At 44.7% G+C, this 17,642-nt stretch overlaps 1 protein-coding gene across 2 annotated transcripts in view; it reads left to right on the top strand.

Moving 5' to 3' along the window:
- nfkb1 (nuclear factor of kappa light polypeptide gene enhancer in B-cells 1) overlaps window positions 1–17,642 on the top strand; it is a 33,915-nt gene that overhangs the window by 7,757 nt on the left and 8,516 nt on the right. For both annotated transcript variants that reach the window (XM_062525320.1, XM_062525321.1), the window contains exons 6-19: window positions 2,097–2,245; window positions 4,371–4,534; window positions 5,342–5,500; window positions 8,374–8,478; window positions 10,221–10,312; window positions 10,463–10,601; window positions 11,034–11,177; window positions 11,553–11,648; window positions 11,970–12,158; window positions 12,644–12,785; window positions 13,617–13,731; window positions 13,957–14,158; window positions 15,671–15,840; window positions 17,373–17,475. In XM_062525320.1, coding sequence (XP_062381304.1) covers window positions 2,097–2,245; window positions 4,371–4,534; window positions 5,342–5,500; window positions 8,374–8,478; window positions 10,221–10,312; window positions 10,463–10,601; window positions 11,034–11,177; window positions 11,553–11,648; window positions 11,970–12,158; window positions 12,644–12,785; window positions 13,617–13,731; window positions 13,957–14,158; window positions 15,671–15,840; window positions 17,373–17,475 — 1,969 coding nt within the window. The remainder of the gene's footprint in view (window positions 1–2,096; window positions 2,246–4,370; window positions 4,535–5,341; window positions 5,501–8,373; window positions 8,479–10,220; window positions 10,313–10,462; window positions 10,602–11,033; window positions 11,178–11,552; window positions 11,649–11,969; window positions 12,159–12,643; window positions 12,786–13,616; window positions 13,732–13,956; window positions 14,159–15,670; window positions 15,841–17,372; window positions 17,476–17,642) is intronic.

Raw genomic sequence — 17,642 nt, 5'->3', positions numbered from 1 at the left:
TCCCCCCTCCTTTCTTTAAATATGACACAAGAATGTTATTGTTTTGGCAGGCTGATTAGGCAACTGGCAACTTACCTTTTTGGCATGCGCTTACCTTTTATTTGGTCTGTCTCTGTCAACCGCCATTTAAAAAAAAAAAAAAAAAAAACATTTATACTTATTATTCATAATAATTTTTTGGTCACCTGGATGTCACCATCTACTGAGTTTAGGCACCAGGTAGCCTCAGAGGAGACATTCCGATCCAGCAAACAGATAGCACAGCTGGGTAGAATGGGAAAATGTGAGGTACACGTGATGGTGTTTAATGAGCAGTCTGGCATGGGCTCCATGTAAAGTATGATTCCTCACTGTTTAATCAGCATTGATATCCTAACACCTAAGGCGTGATGAGTGGCTTATACGTCATTTAAGACTCTTCTTGGGAAGAGGGATTGCAAAAATGTGTCTGATTGATTGACATTTTCCAGCAGGAACTTGTTGTAATCAGGCTCACCTGTTCTAGATCTGTGTGTGTGTGTGTGTGTGTGTGTGTGTGTCTGTGTATCTGTGTGTCTGTGTGTCTGTGTGTGTGTGCGCGTCTGTGTGTGTGCGCGTCTGTTTGTGTGTGCGTGCATGTGTGTGCGTCTGAGTGCGTGTGTATTTTCTTGTTTACTCATTTGCTGTGTGTTTGCACATCTCTGAAGTAGATGTTTTGAGCTGTGGCTCTGATGTCTTTTGAAGTGCTGCGCTGGTGTTTGTTGAATATTTCAAAGCAGTTATGTCACACCAGCTCCTTTGAATTCAAGGCCAATGAATCAGCTTTCAGATAAATGCCATTGAGATCTATGAAATGCAATGACGTTGGCTAGTTCAACATGTAGGCCATCAGGATGTCAGTGTGCTGAATCACTAAATAATGTGGTATTAATGACAGTAACAAAGCACATCAAAGCCTACTATTAACACAAGTCATGCTCTATTGTAAAAACAAAATAACCCCGTCAGAATTCACAAATACGCTAAAAGCTAAATTGTGCTGCACTTGTCATCCATCAAAGTGACAACTTTGAGCTATAAATGAAGTCCTTAATTATCACTTCATTCCCTATGTTTACTTGCCGTCTAATGAATGATGAATAAGAAGCGTCATTTCAGTACAGCAGCAATATTGACATAAATTGACTGTGCTATATCATAAAAAGAGATATAGCACAGTATTCTTTTTTTCCTGAATTAAAATTACTTTTCTTAAAATAACATGTATTTTCAAAAGTATCATAATTGGTTTACAGAAAATGTATATGAACTTATTTTCGAATGAAATCCATGATGCTGTTGAAACGTTTTGTTTAGAAACTACCGAAAACCTAATAGACCCCAAACTACCAAAATGAAAAATAGAATATCAGAATAAAACCTTTCTTGACATTTTGGAAAAGTTGTGCTAAGCTCACATGGTGAATTTTAGGTATGTGTGTAAGTGTTGCCTCAATATATAATTTTCTTTTTCCAGATAATCAGTTGTGCTAAATGACTTTTTTTGTGTCATTCAAATAATTTCTGTAAACAACATTAAAATGTCAAATGAGCAAAATGCAAACAAATATATATACTGTTTGGTGTACAGTACATGATCAAATCGGTGAAACAGATCAATTTATGTTTTCCTTTTTTGGCTGGGTGAAACACCTTTGTCATCTTTGACCCAATCACAGGCCAATCTTGTTTCCTCTTTGGTCCCTTCCTGGGTGTTTCTGTGTGATATGATCTGTCTTTGACGGTTCATTTAAGTACAGATTGGTCATAGACATAGACTAAAGTACAGCCATTTGCCTTATCCTGGCCAGATTCTGGACTCTGTATTATATAGCAGAGCAGACAGAAGATACTGATTGTGTGTGTGTGTGTGTGTGTGTGTGTGTGTGTGTGTGTGTGTGTGTGTGTGTGTGTGTGTGTGTGTGTGTGTGTGTGTGTGTGTGTGTGTGTGTGTGTGTGTGTGTGTGTGTGTGTGTGTGTGTGTGTGTGTGTGTGTGTGTGTGTGTGTGTGTGTGTGTGTGTGTGTGTGTGTGTCTGCGCGTGTGCTTGTGCGTGTGCTTGTGCGTGTGTGTGTGTAGATCTGTAATTACCAGGGTCCGGCTCGTGTGGTCGTTCAGCTGGTCACCAACTCCAAGGATCCCCACCTGCACGCACACAGCCTGGTGGGTAAGCAGTGTGACAAGGGAATCTGCATCGCTGAGCTTCCCCCCAAAGACAACACCATCAGGTTTGGCTTCTCCCTATGTGTACTCACTCATACACACACACATACGTACGCAGACACAACAAACACACACACACACATGTGCACAGACACGCACACACACACACACACACATACACATATCCTTACTCAGTTATGATTCTATAGCCACAGGTTTGTGTAAAACTGTGGAGGTTCATATCTTTTGGTTTCAATTCCTATAAATTTCAGGAAATGAAAACTACAAATGATTATGACAAATAGTTAAGATTAAAAACCAGTGTTGAGTTCGTCATTGTCCCCCAAAACAACGAATGAAGCTCTTCATGTGGATCAGACTCTTGCTGTTCATTTAAAATGGACTCGGATGTGTGAAAGTACACAGATAGATAGATAGATACTTTATTGATCCCCAAGGGGAAATTCAAGACACCAGTAGAAATGAACCTTGGATTTGACATGAAGTGGATGTGGCTGTCTGACATGAGATCTCATGGTTACTGTTCATCAGACCCCCCGATTGAAAGCACAAGAAAAGGATTTACCTTCCCTCGAAACTCATAGCAGATGCAGACCTCCAATGTGGCAATACCTCAAAAGCAGAAGTTTTGCAATTCTCTGGTCAAACAACATTCGTGAGATTTGTCATTACGAGCCCTCTTGGCAATTAAGGAAAGGCCCTTTGGCTAACTCTGATGCAAGTGATGAGGCGTGCGGTCAGATTGCACGGTAGAGGTGAGCTGGAGGTGTGCTTTTCCTTAGATCTTTACATCGATGAGAACATGATTGCCTTTTGGCATGTGAATAAGATGGGAGTCCTAACGAGAGTGATCGATTAGCTAGAGCAAGTTAGTGATGGGGTTGCTCAGACGTTCGCCATGGCAGAGCAAGCAAAAAGAAGCAGAAAACGAGTAAACCGTTGTCAGAGGACGAGGGAAGGAGGACACGGCAGACTGACCAATTGAGGAGTATCGAAAAATGTATACGCTGAAGCTGTAGGGGGAGCTCTGCAGAGAAACCTGTGAGCGAAACAAAACAAAAAAAACCCTAGAACAGTGAAGAAATTGCCTAAACTGCATAGTTTTCCATTGAAAGGTTCAGATTTGATCCAGCACAATGCAAACTCAGCTAAATTCATTATTGAGGTGAATTGCATGATGGTTATACATCAGGCCTCAAAAGCTTTCCAGTGAAAGCTATGGTGAAGCAAAGACAGATTCATATTGTGAGGTTTTCCTGCCTCCCTGAGGTTTTGTGTCTTTATGTAATGCTAAGATTGTATGTCTTGTATGATTGTGGTAAATCGCTTTTGATTAAAGCGTCCGCTGAGCAAACATTGCCATAACCATAACCATAACCGTAAATATGGTACATCGTTACATTCCTGACCAGAAAGAGGTGCTCACCAACTTTTTTTGCAGGGAGAAACAAGCTGCACTGATATAGCACTGGCAGGCAAACCTAACATAGGGGGGTTTCTGGCATGAAATAGTGTCGCTATAGTGATGGAATTTTTATTTTTGGCATAGTGAATTACCCCTTTTAACCCATTACAGTCCATCATGGAGGAATCAGAGCTGCTAAAGGCACTGAAACACTCCCAGCTGCAGCCTCCATCAGCTGAGATTAGATTTAGTCACTTTTGCTGTTTCTCCTGCTAAACATTCATTTGTTCCTTATGTTGTTCTTTAGTTTGAAACAGCTGCGCCAACTTTGTGTTTAATGAGATATGGCTAAATGTAGCAAAGTCCACTCCTCCAACCAAAATAGATTGAAACAATGGCTTGGTTGGTAACTGTTCGCCAGCAAATGTATGCAATATGTAGAGTATAGAGTTTGATAGGCGCCAACATGTTTATACTTCATACTGTATACCTATTTTGCTGGCTAGAACATCTCTGTTACTTTTGAGTCCACTATTTCACTGATATGTGCTCCTCAGTACAGCGAGAGTGATGGGAGTTATTTGTTTGTGAAAGATTTGTCACCAGCACAGAACAGCTTAGACAATGGAACATTTCGACAGCTCTTTGCAAATCTGCAATACTATAAGCATTGAAGCACGCGCATTAGATATTTGATGAGCCCCCCACCTTCAATCATGAGCTCTCTCATCATCACTAACTCATTGTGTGATAATTCCACACAGTTTTCCCAACCTGGGAATCCTGCACGTGACCAAGAAGAACGTGACCAAGGTGCTGGAGGAGCGGATGACCGAGGCCTACCGGATGGGCTACAACAGCGGCGTGGTCATCCACACGGAGATAGACGCCTGTCAGGGGGAGGTGCGGCTGCCCCGCGAGCTAACAGGTCAGTTAGCAGATCAGTCCGCACCATCTCCGAGTGGACGTTTACAGGTTTATGACACCATGGGCGCCAGATAAGTGTTTCGAGTGCATCGAACGTTCAGATAAAACACCTACACGCTAACCGCTGAACACTAAATAAATGTTTTTTCAATGTTTGTCTGAATGGCCAAATAGATTTGCATGATGTGTTATTTTTGTTTGGCTTATTAGTGAATGTGTGAGAGATTGCACTTGATTCCGTTGCTATGAGTAAGTGTTGTTGTAGAAGCAACGCTCTGCCTTTGTGTGTGTGTGTGTGTGTGTGTGTGTGTGGGCAGGTGTGTGTGTACAGATAGGAACAAAGTTATTCTTTCCTCTGATAATTATTAATTTAACGTTGATTTTCTCTTGTATGTTTATGTGATGATATTGTTGATGTCGATGATATTGTCACCAGGAATTGTTGACGTGACATTACGGTGACTGTGGCTTTTCCTGGTGCTTAATTGGAATTCTTTGAAATTATGTCTTTGAGTTCCCAAAATACACTGCCCGGGTCAAGTTTCTAAATGTGTAAAAATGTGCTTGTGTGCCCCTGAGAGTGGCTGTATGCATGCTTCGTACATTGGCGCCAGTGCATGCTCACATGGTGTGTGTGTGTGTGTGTGTGTGTGTGTGTGTGTGTGTGTGTGTGTGTGTGTGTGTGTGTGTGTGTGTGTGTGTGTGTGTGTGTGTGTGTGTGTGTGTGTGTGTGTGTGTGTGTGTGTGTGTGTGTGTGTGTGTGTGTGTGTGTGTGTGTGTGTGTGTGTGTGTGTGTGTGTCTTGGCAGAGCACCAGAAGAGCATCATTGCTACAGCGGCGGCGCACCAGTCCAAGGAGATGGACCTGAGCGTGGTGCGGCTCATGTTCACGGCCTTCCTGCCCGACAGCGACGGGGGATTCTCGCGCAGACTGGACCCGGTGGTGTCAGAGCCCATCTACGACAGCAGTGAGTGAGACATACACACACACACACACACACACACACACACACACACACACGCAAACAAAAACAGTTGATGTGAGTACTGCACTTCAAAGGGATATTCCTGGCCTGTCCAGATATTGATCTTCTTACTGACTGTGAGAACTGGACAGGGACACCCTGGATTGCGTATCTGTGGTTTCAATAGTGATACGATCTTTTTGAGATTAGAAATGTACCTGTATAACCCACACACTTCGTAGTAGACCTCTCTCAGCCTGCTGTGACTCAAGCATATTGTTGCCTTTCGGTCCAAACTTCTGTTTGACTTTTATTCCTGTGAGCCGCTTTATATTACGTAAGGATTTGTGTCTTCAGGAACACAGAAAGTTGAAGTCGAAAGTGGAGATGAAAGTGTTTGTCTTAGTCTGGCCAATGTACTATTTCACAGATCTGTCTGTCCAGTCTTTCACCACATCATTTGTAAATAGCTAACTGGAGACGTTGATTTCCAGTAGTTACATTATTTCACATTATCCCAACGTCTCTGATGGTGTAAATGTTCAGGGTTAGTGGCGTGCTCAGTCCTCTTTGTTCTTTTGATGCTGCTTGTTGTTGGGTGCTCTTTGGTCCACGGTAAATAGTTTGTGTAGGAAAAAGGAGAAAAAAATCCTCCACGACCAAGGCACTCCAGAGGTTTAAAATGTCTTTATTTTGAACTAGACATGTCCAACAAGGACCTAAAAATGCCCACGCGTAGCGGCTGGGGCCTTCATCAGGACATGTCTCTTATGGTGTGTTGTGGTGTGACAGTCATTTATTTATCCCCTATTCTGTAGCCATCTATTTACATTTGTTTAAAAACTCGACCATTGAGTCCCTTTGGTTTGGTATGTATAGCTACTATTTTTGTTGTTTCAACTTGCCTATTTGTGCATATATTTGTTTTTATGGTCATGTCTACCACATACCAGTCAAAACAAAGGATGTTAAGTCTTTGGTATGTAAACATATTGCTGAGCAGTGTTTCACTGGCAGGATGTTGTTTTATTTAATAGAGGCCACACATTTGATTTATTGTTACAGACATATTACTAAATGTTGACAGTTATTTAGCAAATACCTCCGAATCCTAAACATGTACATTTATTCTAGATAGTATTTAGTAAGTATGCTGTAGTTCTTCCTCACTAAAAAGGTGCTAACTAGCTTTGTTTACACCCGCCAAAAATTGAGAAGTGAGAAGTTGGCATCTCTGTGTGGTTGCTTTCCCTTAAAAAGGTGATTGATGGCATTGCATAGACACGACTTAGTAAAGAATCAGGCACTGATGAGCTCTTTAGACTTCTGCTGCTCTATGTTTTGTTTTCGTAATGCCGTGGGGATTTCAGTGGAGGTCTCCTCCCATGTATTTATGGCAAATGACACACTTAGGGCTGGTTGGACTGAACAAGTTTAGGCTACCTGAGTTGAAAAGCATTTTTGAAGCGCAAAGCTGATTCCACTGGAATGTAAATGAGTAGGCCATGAACGGATGACCGCAAAGTGAACCGAATCAGGCGGAGGAGTTGATTGCTTTCGGGGCGGCATCAAAACCGAATCTCACCTGGCGCCCTGCTCGTCCACGGGGAAGCGTACGATGCGAGACCGACTGATGTCACCGTCCCGAACATCAGCAATGATTTTCCTTCGCCCTCGTCACGCTCGGCTACGCACGGTGTACACACACATGTACACACACATGTACACACACATGAGGGCAGGGCTGCGGTAGTCTGTTAGGGTGTGATGAGTGATCGCTATGTAAATCAGTACGGCTCAAATGAGGAAGTGAGTGGCCCGGGCCAAATAGCTGTTCCAAAGGGAAGTTACCTAAACACACACACTCAAACCTACTCACACCTACTCACACCTACTGTTGAGACTGACACGACAAACACGCGTGTTGTGAGGACTTGGGCGTAGACCCTGCTCTGGCGATGCCGCGTAAACAAGAGCGTGCCTGACACAACGCGGCCTTCGTTTGTCATCTTATCCGTCTCTTGTCGTTGTCATTCGACGCACGATTTGAGAAATAAAACCGCGTCAGGTTTCACTTCTGCAGAAGCACTGTCCAGATTTGCCATAAGTCTCAGGTTCTGAAAGAGGAATTAGCAAACATGGCCCTGTGTCATCTTCCTGCTGATGGGTGGGGGAAAAAAAACGTGGCGCACACTTTCAGTTTTCCTCAGTCCCTTCGTCCGTCTCTCCCCAGACATTTGGGGCTGTGGGCTCTCCTTCTCCTCGTTGACAGGAGGCTCTGCAGTAGTATGTGCTCTTGTTGTTTTGGAGTCGAGTGTGAAAAGTGTAGTGGTGTCTGACGGACCATCTCCAGTCAGGTGCCAAGCTGAGAAGCTTCCAGTCCTGATGTGGTAGGACGGTCAGGGCAGGCTGCCACCTCTGCTGTAATGGAGAAATAACACAATGTCACTGGTCAGTAACACTTAGAACCAATAAGGGATAATGTATGCTGCTGGGCACTATCTGGAAATAGTAGTCCTGACGCGACCCCAACACAATACGGTTGTTGTTTTGGTCAATGTAATGAAGTTTGAACCTCCGAATGTTGGGAAGGTCCATTCAAGTCAAAAGGAGCTTTCTGTTAGCCTGGCTAACACCACCACAGCAGCGTGCATGAGTTTGTGCACAAAGCAGCATGGGTATACCCAGGCTAACTTTCTGCAGTATTCCAAAGAACTCTATAACAATCACCTCTAGCTTTCAACTTGTGAACTTATGTGTACACTTATGACTCTCTCTCACTCTCACTCTCATTCTATCTCTATACCTCTTTCTATCTCTTTCACGCCATCATTGTCTCTCTCCCACCTCCACCTATTTATGTCTCTGATTCGCAGAAGCCCCAAACGCCTCCAACCTGAAGATCGTCCGTATGGACCGTACAGCAGGCTGCGTGACCGGAGGAGAGGAGGTCTACCTCCTGTGTGACAAAGTCCAGAAAGGTGAGCCAACCCACGTTGTCCGTTAAATCACCAGTAACGAGTGGAAAACAAATAACCAGAAATGTTGGACATTGGACAGGGAGGGGGGAGGGGAGGGGGGGGTAGGGGTTTACAGTTATCCAGAGTCCCTGTGTCGGTGGTTAGGTCGTTAATGAGAGGAGATGAAAACAAATAGCCAGAAACATCTGCATGGGGGGTGGGGGGGGGGAGGGGGGGGCATGAGGGGTTCATCAACAGCTACCCAGAGAGAGTCCCTGTTTGATCCGCATGGGTAGCACATGTTCCGACCCGTAGATCCATGTGATCCGCAACGTCATCCCGGCCTGCGCTGTCGCCGGAGGAAGTCCTCTGGCCCGGGCCGAGCCTTCCCGACTCGGGGAATTCCCCCTCCATTATGCAAATGCACCAGGAAAGAGGAAGAGAAGCCAAAGAGTTGCTCTCCTTCTCTGCCGCCGCCCCCGCCCCCTCACTGGGCTGTGCTCACTCGTTCTCTCTCTCTCTCTCTCTCTCTCTCTCTCTCTCTCTCTCTCTCTCTCTCTCTCTCTCTCTCTCTCCCTCCCTCTTCATTTGCTCTTTCTCTCTCTCCACTGGTTCCTGAATATGTGTGACTTTTCTAAATACAAATGCTTAGGAAAGGGGCAATGGCAAGACTACTTTAGAGTTATAGAAAGGATATATGGTCAGATTGATTTTTTTTCTGTCTTTCTTCATATTTTGCAGTTCTTTACTTCCTTCTGTCTGCCTTTTTTTCACACTCTCACACTCTCTCTTTTTATCTTTCTATCTCTCTCTCTCTCTCTGCTCTGCAATAGTGAGGTGTTATGTTGTTTTCAGTGAGTAAGCCAAACAGGAAGAGAACACACACACATACACACCCACACACACATACACACACACACACAGGTTAATGTTTTCCTCACCTCTCTGCAACTCCTTCAGTGTCCTGAAGAACCTGAATTACTACTAGATGGCAACAGTTAGTGCAGTTCTTGGACGGCTCTTAATCTTTAGTGATGCCAACTGATACACTTTGAAGCCAGCTGCCAAAAACAGCAAGCGCTGTTAGGTGTAGATGGCCGATACACCTACCATGCGTTGTTTGCATAGATCTCCTTTGTTACAGCAGAGTGGAACTGACCCCGCTTATAAGGTCAGCTGCTGGGGGGTAATGAATTAAGGCGGGTCTTAGACACCGGCTATGTTTCTATGACACTGCAGGTGTGATGATAAACAGAAGAAAAAAAAAACATGTGCTGCCAAGCGTAAACGCTCTCTTATGTTACTGAAAGCTAGTCAGTCGATGGCTTTTAAGCCGCCTTCAGCATCTACACTGGAGGCTGGGCAGTTTGGAACAGCACTGCTAACAGCACCAGTAACTGAAGCAGAAACATCACTCTGCACTCTTTTGATGCCGCTCGGCATGAAGATAATGGCAGCGGTAATGGAAAGATTAGCAGCCCAATTTGCATGTCCAATTGCACTCGTTTAGAAGTAGAAATGGCTGTGGTCATACAAATGCTCTTGCTCAAATGCGTTGGCCACTCTCGCCTCTCTGCTAAATTAAGTTGCATTCAGAGACATTTCCTGGGCCACTTTCTGTGTAGTGTGTAGTAATGTGTAGTAATCTTTCACCATCATGATGGTCACCATTCATCATATGTTTTTATATGATTTCTGCAACATTATCATCCCTTTGATCTTTACAATCGTCATTACTCCCTGTGTTTTGTTTTTTTATGTAGATGATATTCAGGTGCGTTTCTATGAAGAGGGAGACAGTGGCCTTACCTGGGAAGCATTTGGTGACTTCTCACCTACAGACGTCCACAGACAGGTCAGAGCCAAACCTAACCTGACCCAAACCCAGTTCTGTCACACTTAAATTGACATTTTTGTCCGGTTATGATCAGACCTTTGACATTCAGCATTCTGTAGACCTAGATTAATGAATGTTTTTTTCTGTTTTATGCTTTCTGTGTCACAGTTTGCTATCGTCTTCAAGACTCCAAAGTACAGAGACTTGAACCTTCAGAAGCCAACCTCTGTATTTGTTCAGCTGAAGAGGAAGTCGGACAACGAAACTAGTGAACCCAAGCCCTTCACCTACCATCCGCAGATCATAGGTGATTAACATAGTGACAGCGTGCCGACTTCCTTCACAACCACTGACGCAACCACTACTAACAGCTACTGCTGTCCTTAAAGACAGTACTGTCCTTATGTTTGTGTAACATACAGCAGGAGTATGGTATATAGCCTTGTGCAATGTGCATAGCACAACTAGTAGTATATTACTGTATGTGAAGTTTATTTTCTCCTTGGCAGCTCACTGTGTAATGAGCAGGAGAATGTATTGTCTGCCGTCAGTATCGGAAAGTTAGCCTGTTCAGGATGAAGCAAGTTCCCGTGCTCCCCTGTCGGGACTTCTCTTCCGAAACCGACTCAGGCGGACAATGCGTTATCCCTTCCAGAGTGAAATATGTTAAGTCAACGTCACCGTTTTTTTTTGTTCTCCCTTGCGCTCCGCTCCCCTCGTCTCCTTTGGCACCACACAGATAAGGAGGAGGTCCAGAGGAAGAGGCAGAAGACGCTGCCCAATTTCCAGGACTACAGCGGCCCGGGCGGAGCGGGGGGGATGTACCGGGGCGGCGGGGGCGGACCGGCCACCGGCGGGGGGCCCGGCACGGGAGGAGGAGGAGGTGAGCGCCACTCCTCTCGCCATCATCGTCTTCCATCGTCTTATTCTAGACGTCATTTTTACAGTTTTGATCCGTTTTTAAAGTGTGTTTTTTTAAATGAGATAACTTCATTAGCGTGTATAGTATAGTATAGTATAGTATGTTGTTAGTACAGTTAGTTATTATGTCAATGGTATATGACCACATGAAGGAGGGATGCACCACTCTCTCACCATGTACAGTACAACCTGCAGATATGATGTAATAGAACTCTGTAACAGCCCTGCTCATGTTATTGAATATGATATATTAAATCAATTATGTTTTATTATGATTTTGATTGTGTGTGTGTATGTCTATGTGACTTTCCCTATGGGCGTATGGTGTGTCCTGCAGGCTCGTACTACCACGGCTACTCCAACTTCCAGAATTACGGCTCTGGCTACACATTCTCCCCAGGCATGGGGGGCGGGGCCACCAACATCAAGCATGGTGAGTGGTTAACAACACTGTCATTCAGCTCAGGCTGGGGGCTGTGTTTTTCACGTCTTGTTTACAGACTAAAAGCAGCAACAATAGAGGCGTCACTCAACCGTGGCTGCCATGTTGTGTTGCTTTGTAGGCTTCATGGGTCGTTGAGAGGTTTATTTCCTTGAGCATGACCTAGCACTATGCTGCCTGGTCACTTCAGCACTAGTGAACCGTTCGCTAACTCTCCCCACACTCCCGTTTCAGCTAACGTGGAAAAGTCCATAAAGGCATTATGATGTGATGGTATATGTTACTTGGCTATGTGTTCCATGTGGTCTGCAGCAACCACTCGTGTGGAGGACGGCGATAACGGTAGCGATGCTGGTGGCGATGATGACGACGACGATGACCCAGCCTCGGGAGGGGTCGTTAAGGTCGCCCCCCAGCCCGATGTTGGCATCCCAGGGGAGGCGAGAGAATTTCGAGGGTTTTCTGCGGAAGAGGGTGACGAGACGGACAGGATGAACACAGGTGAGCTGACCTGGCCTGTACCTGTGAAGATGTAATTGTATGGTGATATGATGATCATTGAGTGATTGTTGTCAGTGTCTTTTCATTGATATTTAGTTGCTAATGTATTCAGACTCAAACCGCCTACTTGCACACTTCAAGTACTTAGTTTAAGTAAGTATATAGTACAGATGATTCAAGAACTAGTGAACTGAAAGTATCTGGATGACATCCTTATAACGGTCTAAAAGTTAAATGTAGAACAATGGACGCTACTCACACTGAACGATACAATACTAACCATCAAAAAGTGTGCACTATGGAAGTAAGTGCTCAGTGAACACTAGCAGTATACTGACGGAAGTATGCGGTTTGAGACACCACTGGTTTCAGTGGGTAGATTTTCACTTGTCTCTTATCTTTCTCTCTCTCTCCCTCCCTCCATCTCTCTCTCTCTCTCTCTCTCTCTCTCTCTCTCTCTCTCCTTTTCTGATGTGTGTGGTCAGTGTGTTTCCTGGAGTCCAGGCTGGCCGAGTTGGCTGAGAGGCAGGCGCTCGCTTTGTTCCAGTATGCGGTCTCTGGAGACCCGTGTGCCTTGCTGGCTCTACAGCGCCCCCTGATGACTGCTCAGGATGAGGACGGAGACACGTGTGTACACTGACCCCCCTCAACCTCTTACTATTACTAGTCCTGTGTGCAGGACACTCAAAAAATGAACCCCTTAGCCTCTTACTATTACTAGTCCTGTGCAGGACACTAAGAAAATTAACCCCTTAGCCTCTCTTACTATTACTCGTTATGTGAAAGACACTTTAAAAACTGACCCCTGAACGTCTTACTATTACTGGGTCTGTGAAAGACACTAAAAGCTAGCTTTGCAAATTGCTAAGGGTTTTTCCTCCCATGGGGAAATGCTCAAAGATGCTACTAACAGTCCCCCCGATGAAAGGGTCCTTAAATGACCCCCGAGGGACCTTCTGGGTAACCTCTTTCTGACTGTGTTCGCCACCAAGCCACATTGAGCCGTTCTTCTGCCCGTACAACCTTGCATTTAGAGGAATGTTTTTATAAGCATGCATGGCTCAAATTGCCATGGCTGTGAGGGCCAAAATATACTTCTGCAGATGCGGAGATATACGATGTCAAACACTGAGATTGGTGGATGCAGCTTGTGCCGCTGAGAGACATGCCCGAGTGCACCGTCTTTGGAAACACTGATGTATGCAGCTGTATCCGCAGAAGTGTATGCCAGCTATATAGCGTTACGTGTACTTTGGCTTTGCTCTTAGTGCTATCATCATCAACTACAGCGCCATTTTTAAAGCAGGATTTGACTCTTCTCTCTCTCCTTCTGTCTCTCTTTCCTGCTTCCTCTCACTCTCTATCTCCCTCTCTCTTTCTCTCTCTCTTTCTTTCTCTCTTTTTCTCTCCTTCTCTCTGTCTCTCTCTCTCTCTCTCTCCCCCTCTCTCTCTTTCTAGTGGGCTTCATCTTAGTGTTATCCACAGCCAGCCAGACTCAGTCAGGAGTTTGACTCAGGTCATAACTGCCCTTCCAGGAGAGGATGTGCTCAACATGAGGAATGACCTCTACCAGGTACACACACACGCACGCGCACACACACACACACACACACACACATACACACATACTGTACACACACACAGAGGAAAAAAAGTAATTTGGCAGTGCTAAATGGCACTATGGAATCAACCAAGCCAAACTATATTCAGTGTCCTCTTTGATATAACTGGCTAAACAAGATGATTGTGTATTTGTTGTTGTTTTTGTTGCTTATTTGTTTGTTTACTCCTTCTCCAGACCCCCTTGCACCTGGCGGTGATCACGCAGCAGAGGGAAGCCATGGACGTCCTCCTGGACGCTGGGGCGCAAGCCAGTCTCACCGATCGCCATGGCAACACGGCCCTGCACCTGGCCGCCCAGCAGACGGAAGGGGACATGATGGCGCAGCTACTGCGGCACCCTGGCATGGCCGAGCTGACAGACGTGCCCAACTCCAGGGGTATGTCGCCACCACGCCACCTCAGAGGGCATGGACGTGTGAAGACCTTATAACGGTCTAAAAGTTCAATGTAGAACAATGGACGCTACTCACACTGAACGATACAATACTAACCATCAAAAAGTGTGCACTATGGAAGTAAGTGCTCAGTGAACACTAGCAGTATACTGACGGAACAGTTCGGTTGTATTGTTGTCTTGGTGTTCTATGGATACATTGGGAGCGATATGTGTTATCCCATGAACAGACTCACTATTAGCAGTGTGTAAGGGTAAAGAGTTGTATGGATTGTGCTTTTTATTCATGTGTATACATTGCAAACCATTATGTTATAGATTCCTAATGGCAAGTTTTCAAGGTGATCAAACTAAATCGGACGTGATGTTAGTAGAAGTTCAGTAGGTAACACTTTACTTGAAGGTATCTACATAATAGTGACATGACACTGTCATGAACACATGACACTCTCATGACACATGAACCCTAACGCTAACCCTAACTTCTCATGACAAACCCCCCCCCAAAACAAAATTACACTTAATGACAGAATTGTTATTTAAGAAACATTTGTGACTCGTTTTTAACGTTTATGACACATTCATGACCGTGTCATTTCACTCTTATGTAAAGAGTAAAGTGTAAGGGTTTAGTACAAGTGCAGTATGGAATGACAGCCAGTGATCTGAGCATGGCAACATGTTTTGACAGCCGATGACACATTGCAGTGTGAATCACCACAGGAACCTGGCCTTTACTGGGATTTCCCGTCATCGTCACGAAATGGTTAATACTACTGTTTACGAGTTCTAATGGCCAGTTTTTCGAAAGAATCAAAGTGAAAATGGTAGTTCTGATTGCACTATGGAAATGATATTACTGATTGTACTATACAAATTATAGTACTGACTGTACTGTGAAAGTTATACTGACTGTACTGTGAAAAAGATAGTACTGATTTATACTATGGAAATTATGGCGCTGACTGTACAGTGAAAATGATAGTACCGAAAGTGCTGTGGCACTCTGGAGGCAGTCGAGCATATAGAGCTGAAAGTGGGTCCCCTATGTCTTCTCTGTGGTCAGGGCTGTGGTCAGACCAGCATGTCATCTGTATTCAGGATCTCAGTGGCTTCAGCTACATTTCTCTTTCTCTCTCTCTCTCTCTCTCTCTCTCTCTCTCGCTCTCTCTCTCTCTCTCTCTTTGTCTCTTATCTCTGTCTGTCCTTCTCTCTCTCTCTCTCTCTCTATTTCTCTCTTTAATCAAATCAAATCAAATCAAATTATGATAAGTAATTGTTGCCAAAGTTACGGGTTTGACATATTGGGTATCATTGATGAGGGGGGGGGAAAGAACAAAACGGGGTATTAATTAATCTCTCTCTCTCTCTCTCTCTCTCTCTCCCTCTCTTTCTCTCTCTCTCTATCTCCCTCTCTCTCTCTCTCTCTCTATCTCCCTCTCTCTCTCCCTCTCTCTCTCTCTCTCTATCTCCCTCTCTCTCTCTCTCTGTGCAGGTCTATGTGCTCTACATGTGGCTGTGCTGGCTAACAGCCTGTGTGCGGTGCGGGCACTTCTTCAGGCCGGGGCCAGTGCCGACGTGCAGGAACTCACCAGCGGACGCACGCCACTCCACCTGGCCGTCGAGATGGACAACGTCTCGCTCAGCGGCTGCCTGCTACTGGAGGTGTGTGTGTGTGTGTGTGTGTGTGTGTGTGTGTGTGTGTGTGTGTGTGTGTGCGCTTCTGTGCTAGTGGGAACAATTGTTACTAGACTTGCAACGAGAAGACACCAAATGGAATCCTACTAAGCACCGATATTTCTCATAATACATATTATATCTCTATGAAACGTGGTGTGATACTTTATGTATGACTGTATGCCCTGACAGTTTATCTTTATAGGAAAAAACTAGCTGGTTCTTGTGTGGGCATGTCGTCTTACTGACACGGTATACCAGGCACGTAGCTGAAGCGTTCCCTTCAAGGAGCGTTACAAATAGTTTGAGAAGACTCTGATCTAATTCTGTCCCATTGATTATAGTAGAAGCTAATTGTTGCAGCATATACGCTCTGTGAGCCGAATGTTACAGTGTGTACCGTAAATTCCCAACTGTTAGCCGCAGCTTATACATTGATTTTGCAAAATTCAGCATTGAGGTTAATGCACAGGGCCGTTATTATGGTATTATCTCCCTCAACAATGGAATTCTCTTCTCTGATTGGCTGATGGGGTGGCCATTAACTTCGTATAACCTGCTACCTCTGAAGTAGTTCCCGTAACACACTTTAATATTAATTCGCCAAACTCGTTGCGAAGTTTAAATGAACTGTCACGTAGCATCCAAGCTGAAATACAGACGTGCAGAACCATAGTAACATTGTAGCATATGACGGAGGTGGATTGTAGCTAGTTGGATGCCATGTAGGCTATAAAAGTAGCGATCTTTCAAAGTTAAAGTTAATCAGAATCCTGGGATATGGCCGCTTGACAACGGGAGAGATAGAACTAACGACTGGCTTTTGGCCGTAGCAACCAGCCATTTAGAACTAACGACTGGCCTTTGGCCATAGCAACCATCCATTTTAGAACTAGTAACGGCAGTTTTGTCCTGCAAGTAGAAAGTTGATATGTGGCAGAAAGTAGTCCCATAGTCAAGACAGTTTTAGCGATGTTAACGGACGCAACGGTGGAATAAAACTATGTTCTAAATATACAGGTTATGAATACAAACGGGAGATAAGCGGGATAACGGCCTTCGAGGTCGACCGGTTCGATGGAAATAATGGCACGGCGGAGGTAACTCCGTCTCCGTGCTTCGCACGTCGCCGGAGTTCTAGACCTCCACCTAGCCATTATTTCCATCGAACCGGTCACCTCGTCGGCCGTTATCCCTTACTTAATATGGTTTTGTTTCTTTTAACTTGTATACAACACTGTCCTGCGGCTTATACACAATGTGGCTAATACACAGGAAATTACCGTAAATTCCCGACTATTAGCCGTGGCTTATACATTGAATTTGCTAAATTTCTTCAGCTATGAGGTTATTGCAGGGGGCAGTTAATATGGTGTTAATATGGTTTTGTTTCTTTTGTGTCTTACTTTGTCTTCTTACTTAAAACATTGTCCTGCGGCTTATATGCGGGAAATGACTGTAGTCAGTCCGCTTCAAGCCTTGTCCACTGATGTCTGGGTTTTGTGTTGTGTGTGTCGCAGGGCAACGCTGATGTGGACTCCTGCACTTACAACGGCTCCACCCCCCTCCACATCGCAGCCGCCCGCGGATCCATCAAACTCAGCGCTCTACTCATGGCTGCAGGTGAGCTATTAAAAAAAAAAAAATGGCATAAAACAGTATTTCAGACATCTCAGATGAGACATGTTAAGTTCACTTTACCTCAAGATTACGTCATTAAATGCTCGTAATTCCATCCTCATGCGGAGAACCACATGTCTTTTTGAAAGGCCTGTTGTTTTGCTTTTGGA

This window comes from Sardina pilchardus, chromosome 21, assembly GCF_963854185.1.
Source record: "Sardina pilchardus chromosome 21, fSarPil1.1, whole genome shotgun sequence".
NCBI lineage: Eukaryota > Metazoa > Chordata > Actinopteri > Clupeiformes > Clupeidae > Sardina > Sardina pilchardus.
This window is presented reverse-complemented; position numbering and strand designations above follow the sequence as displayed.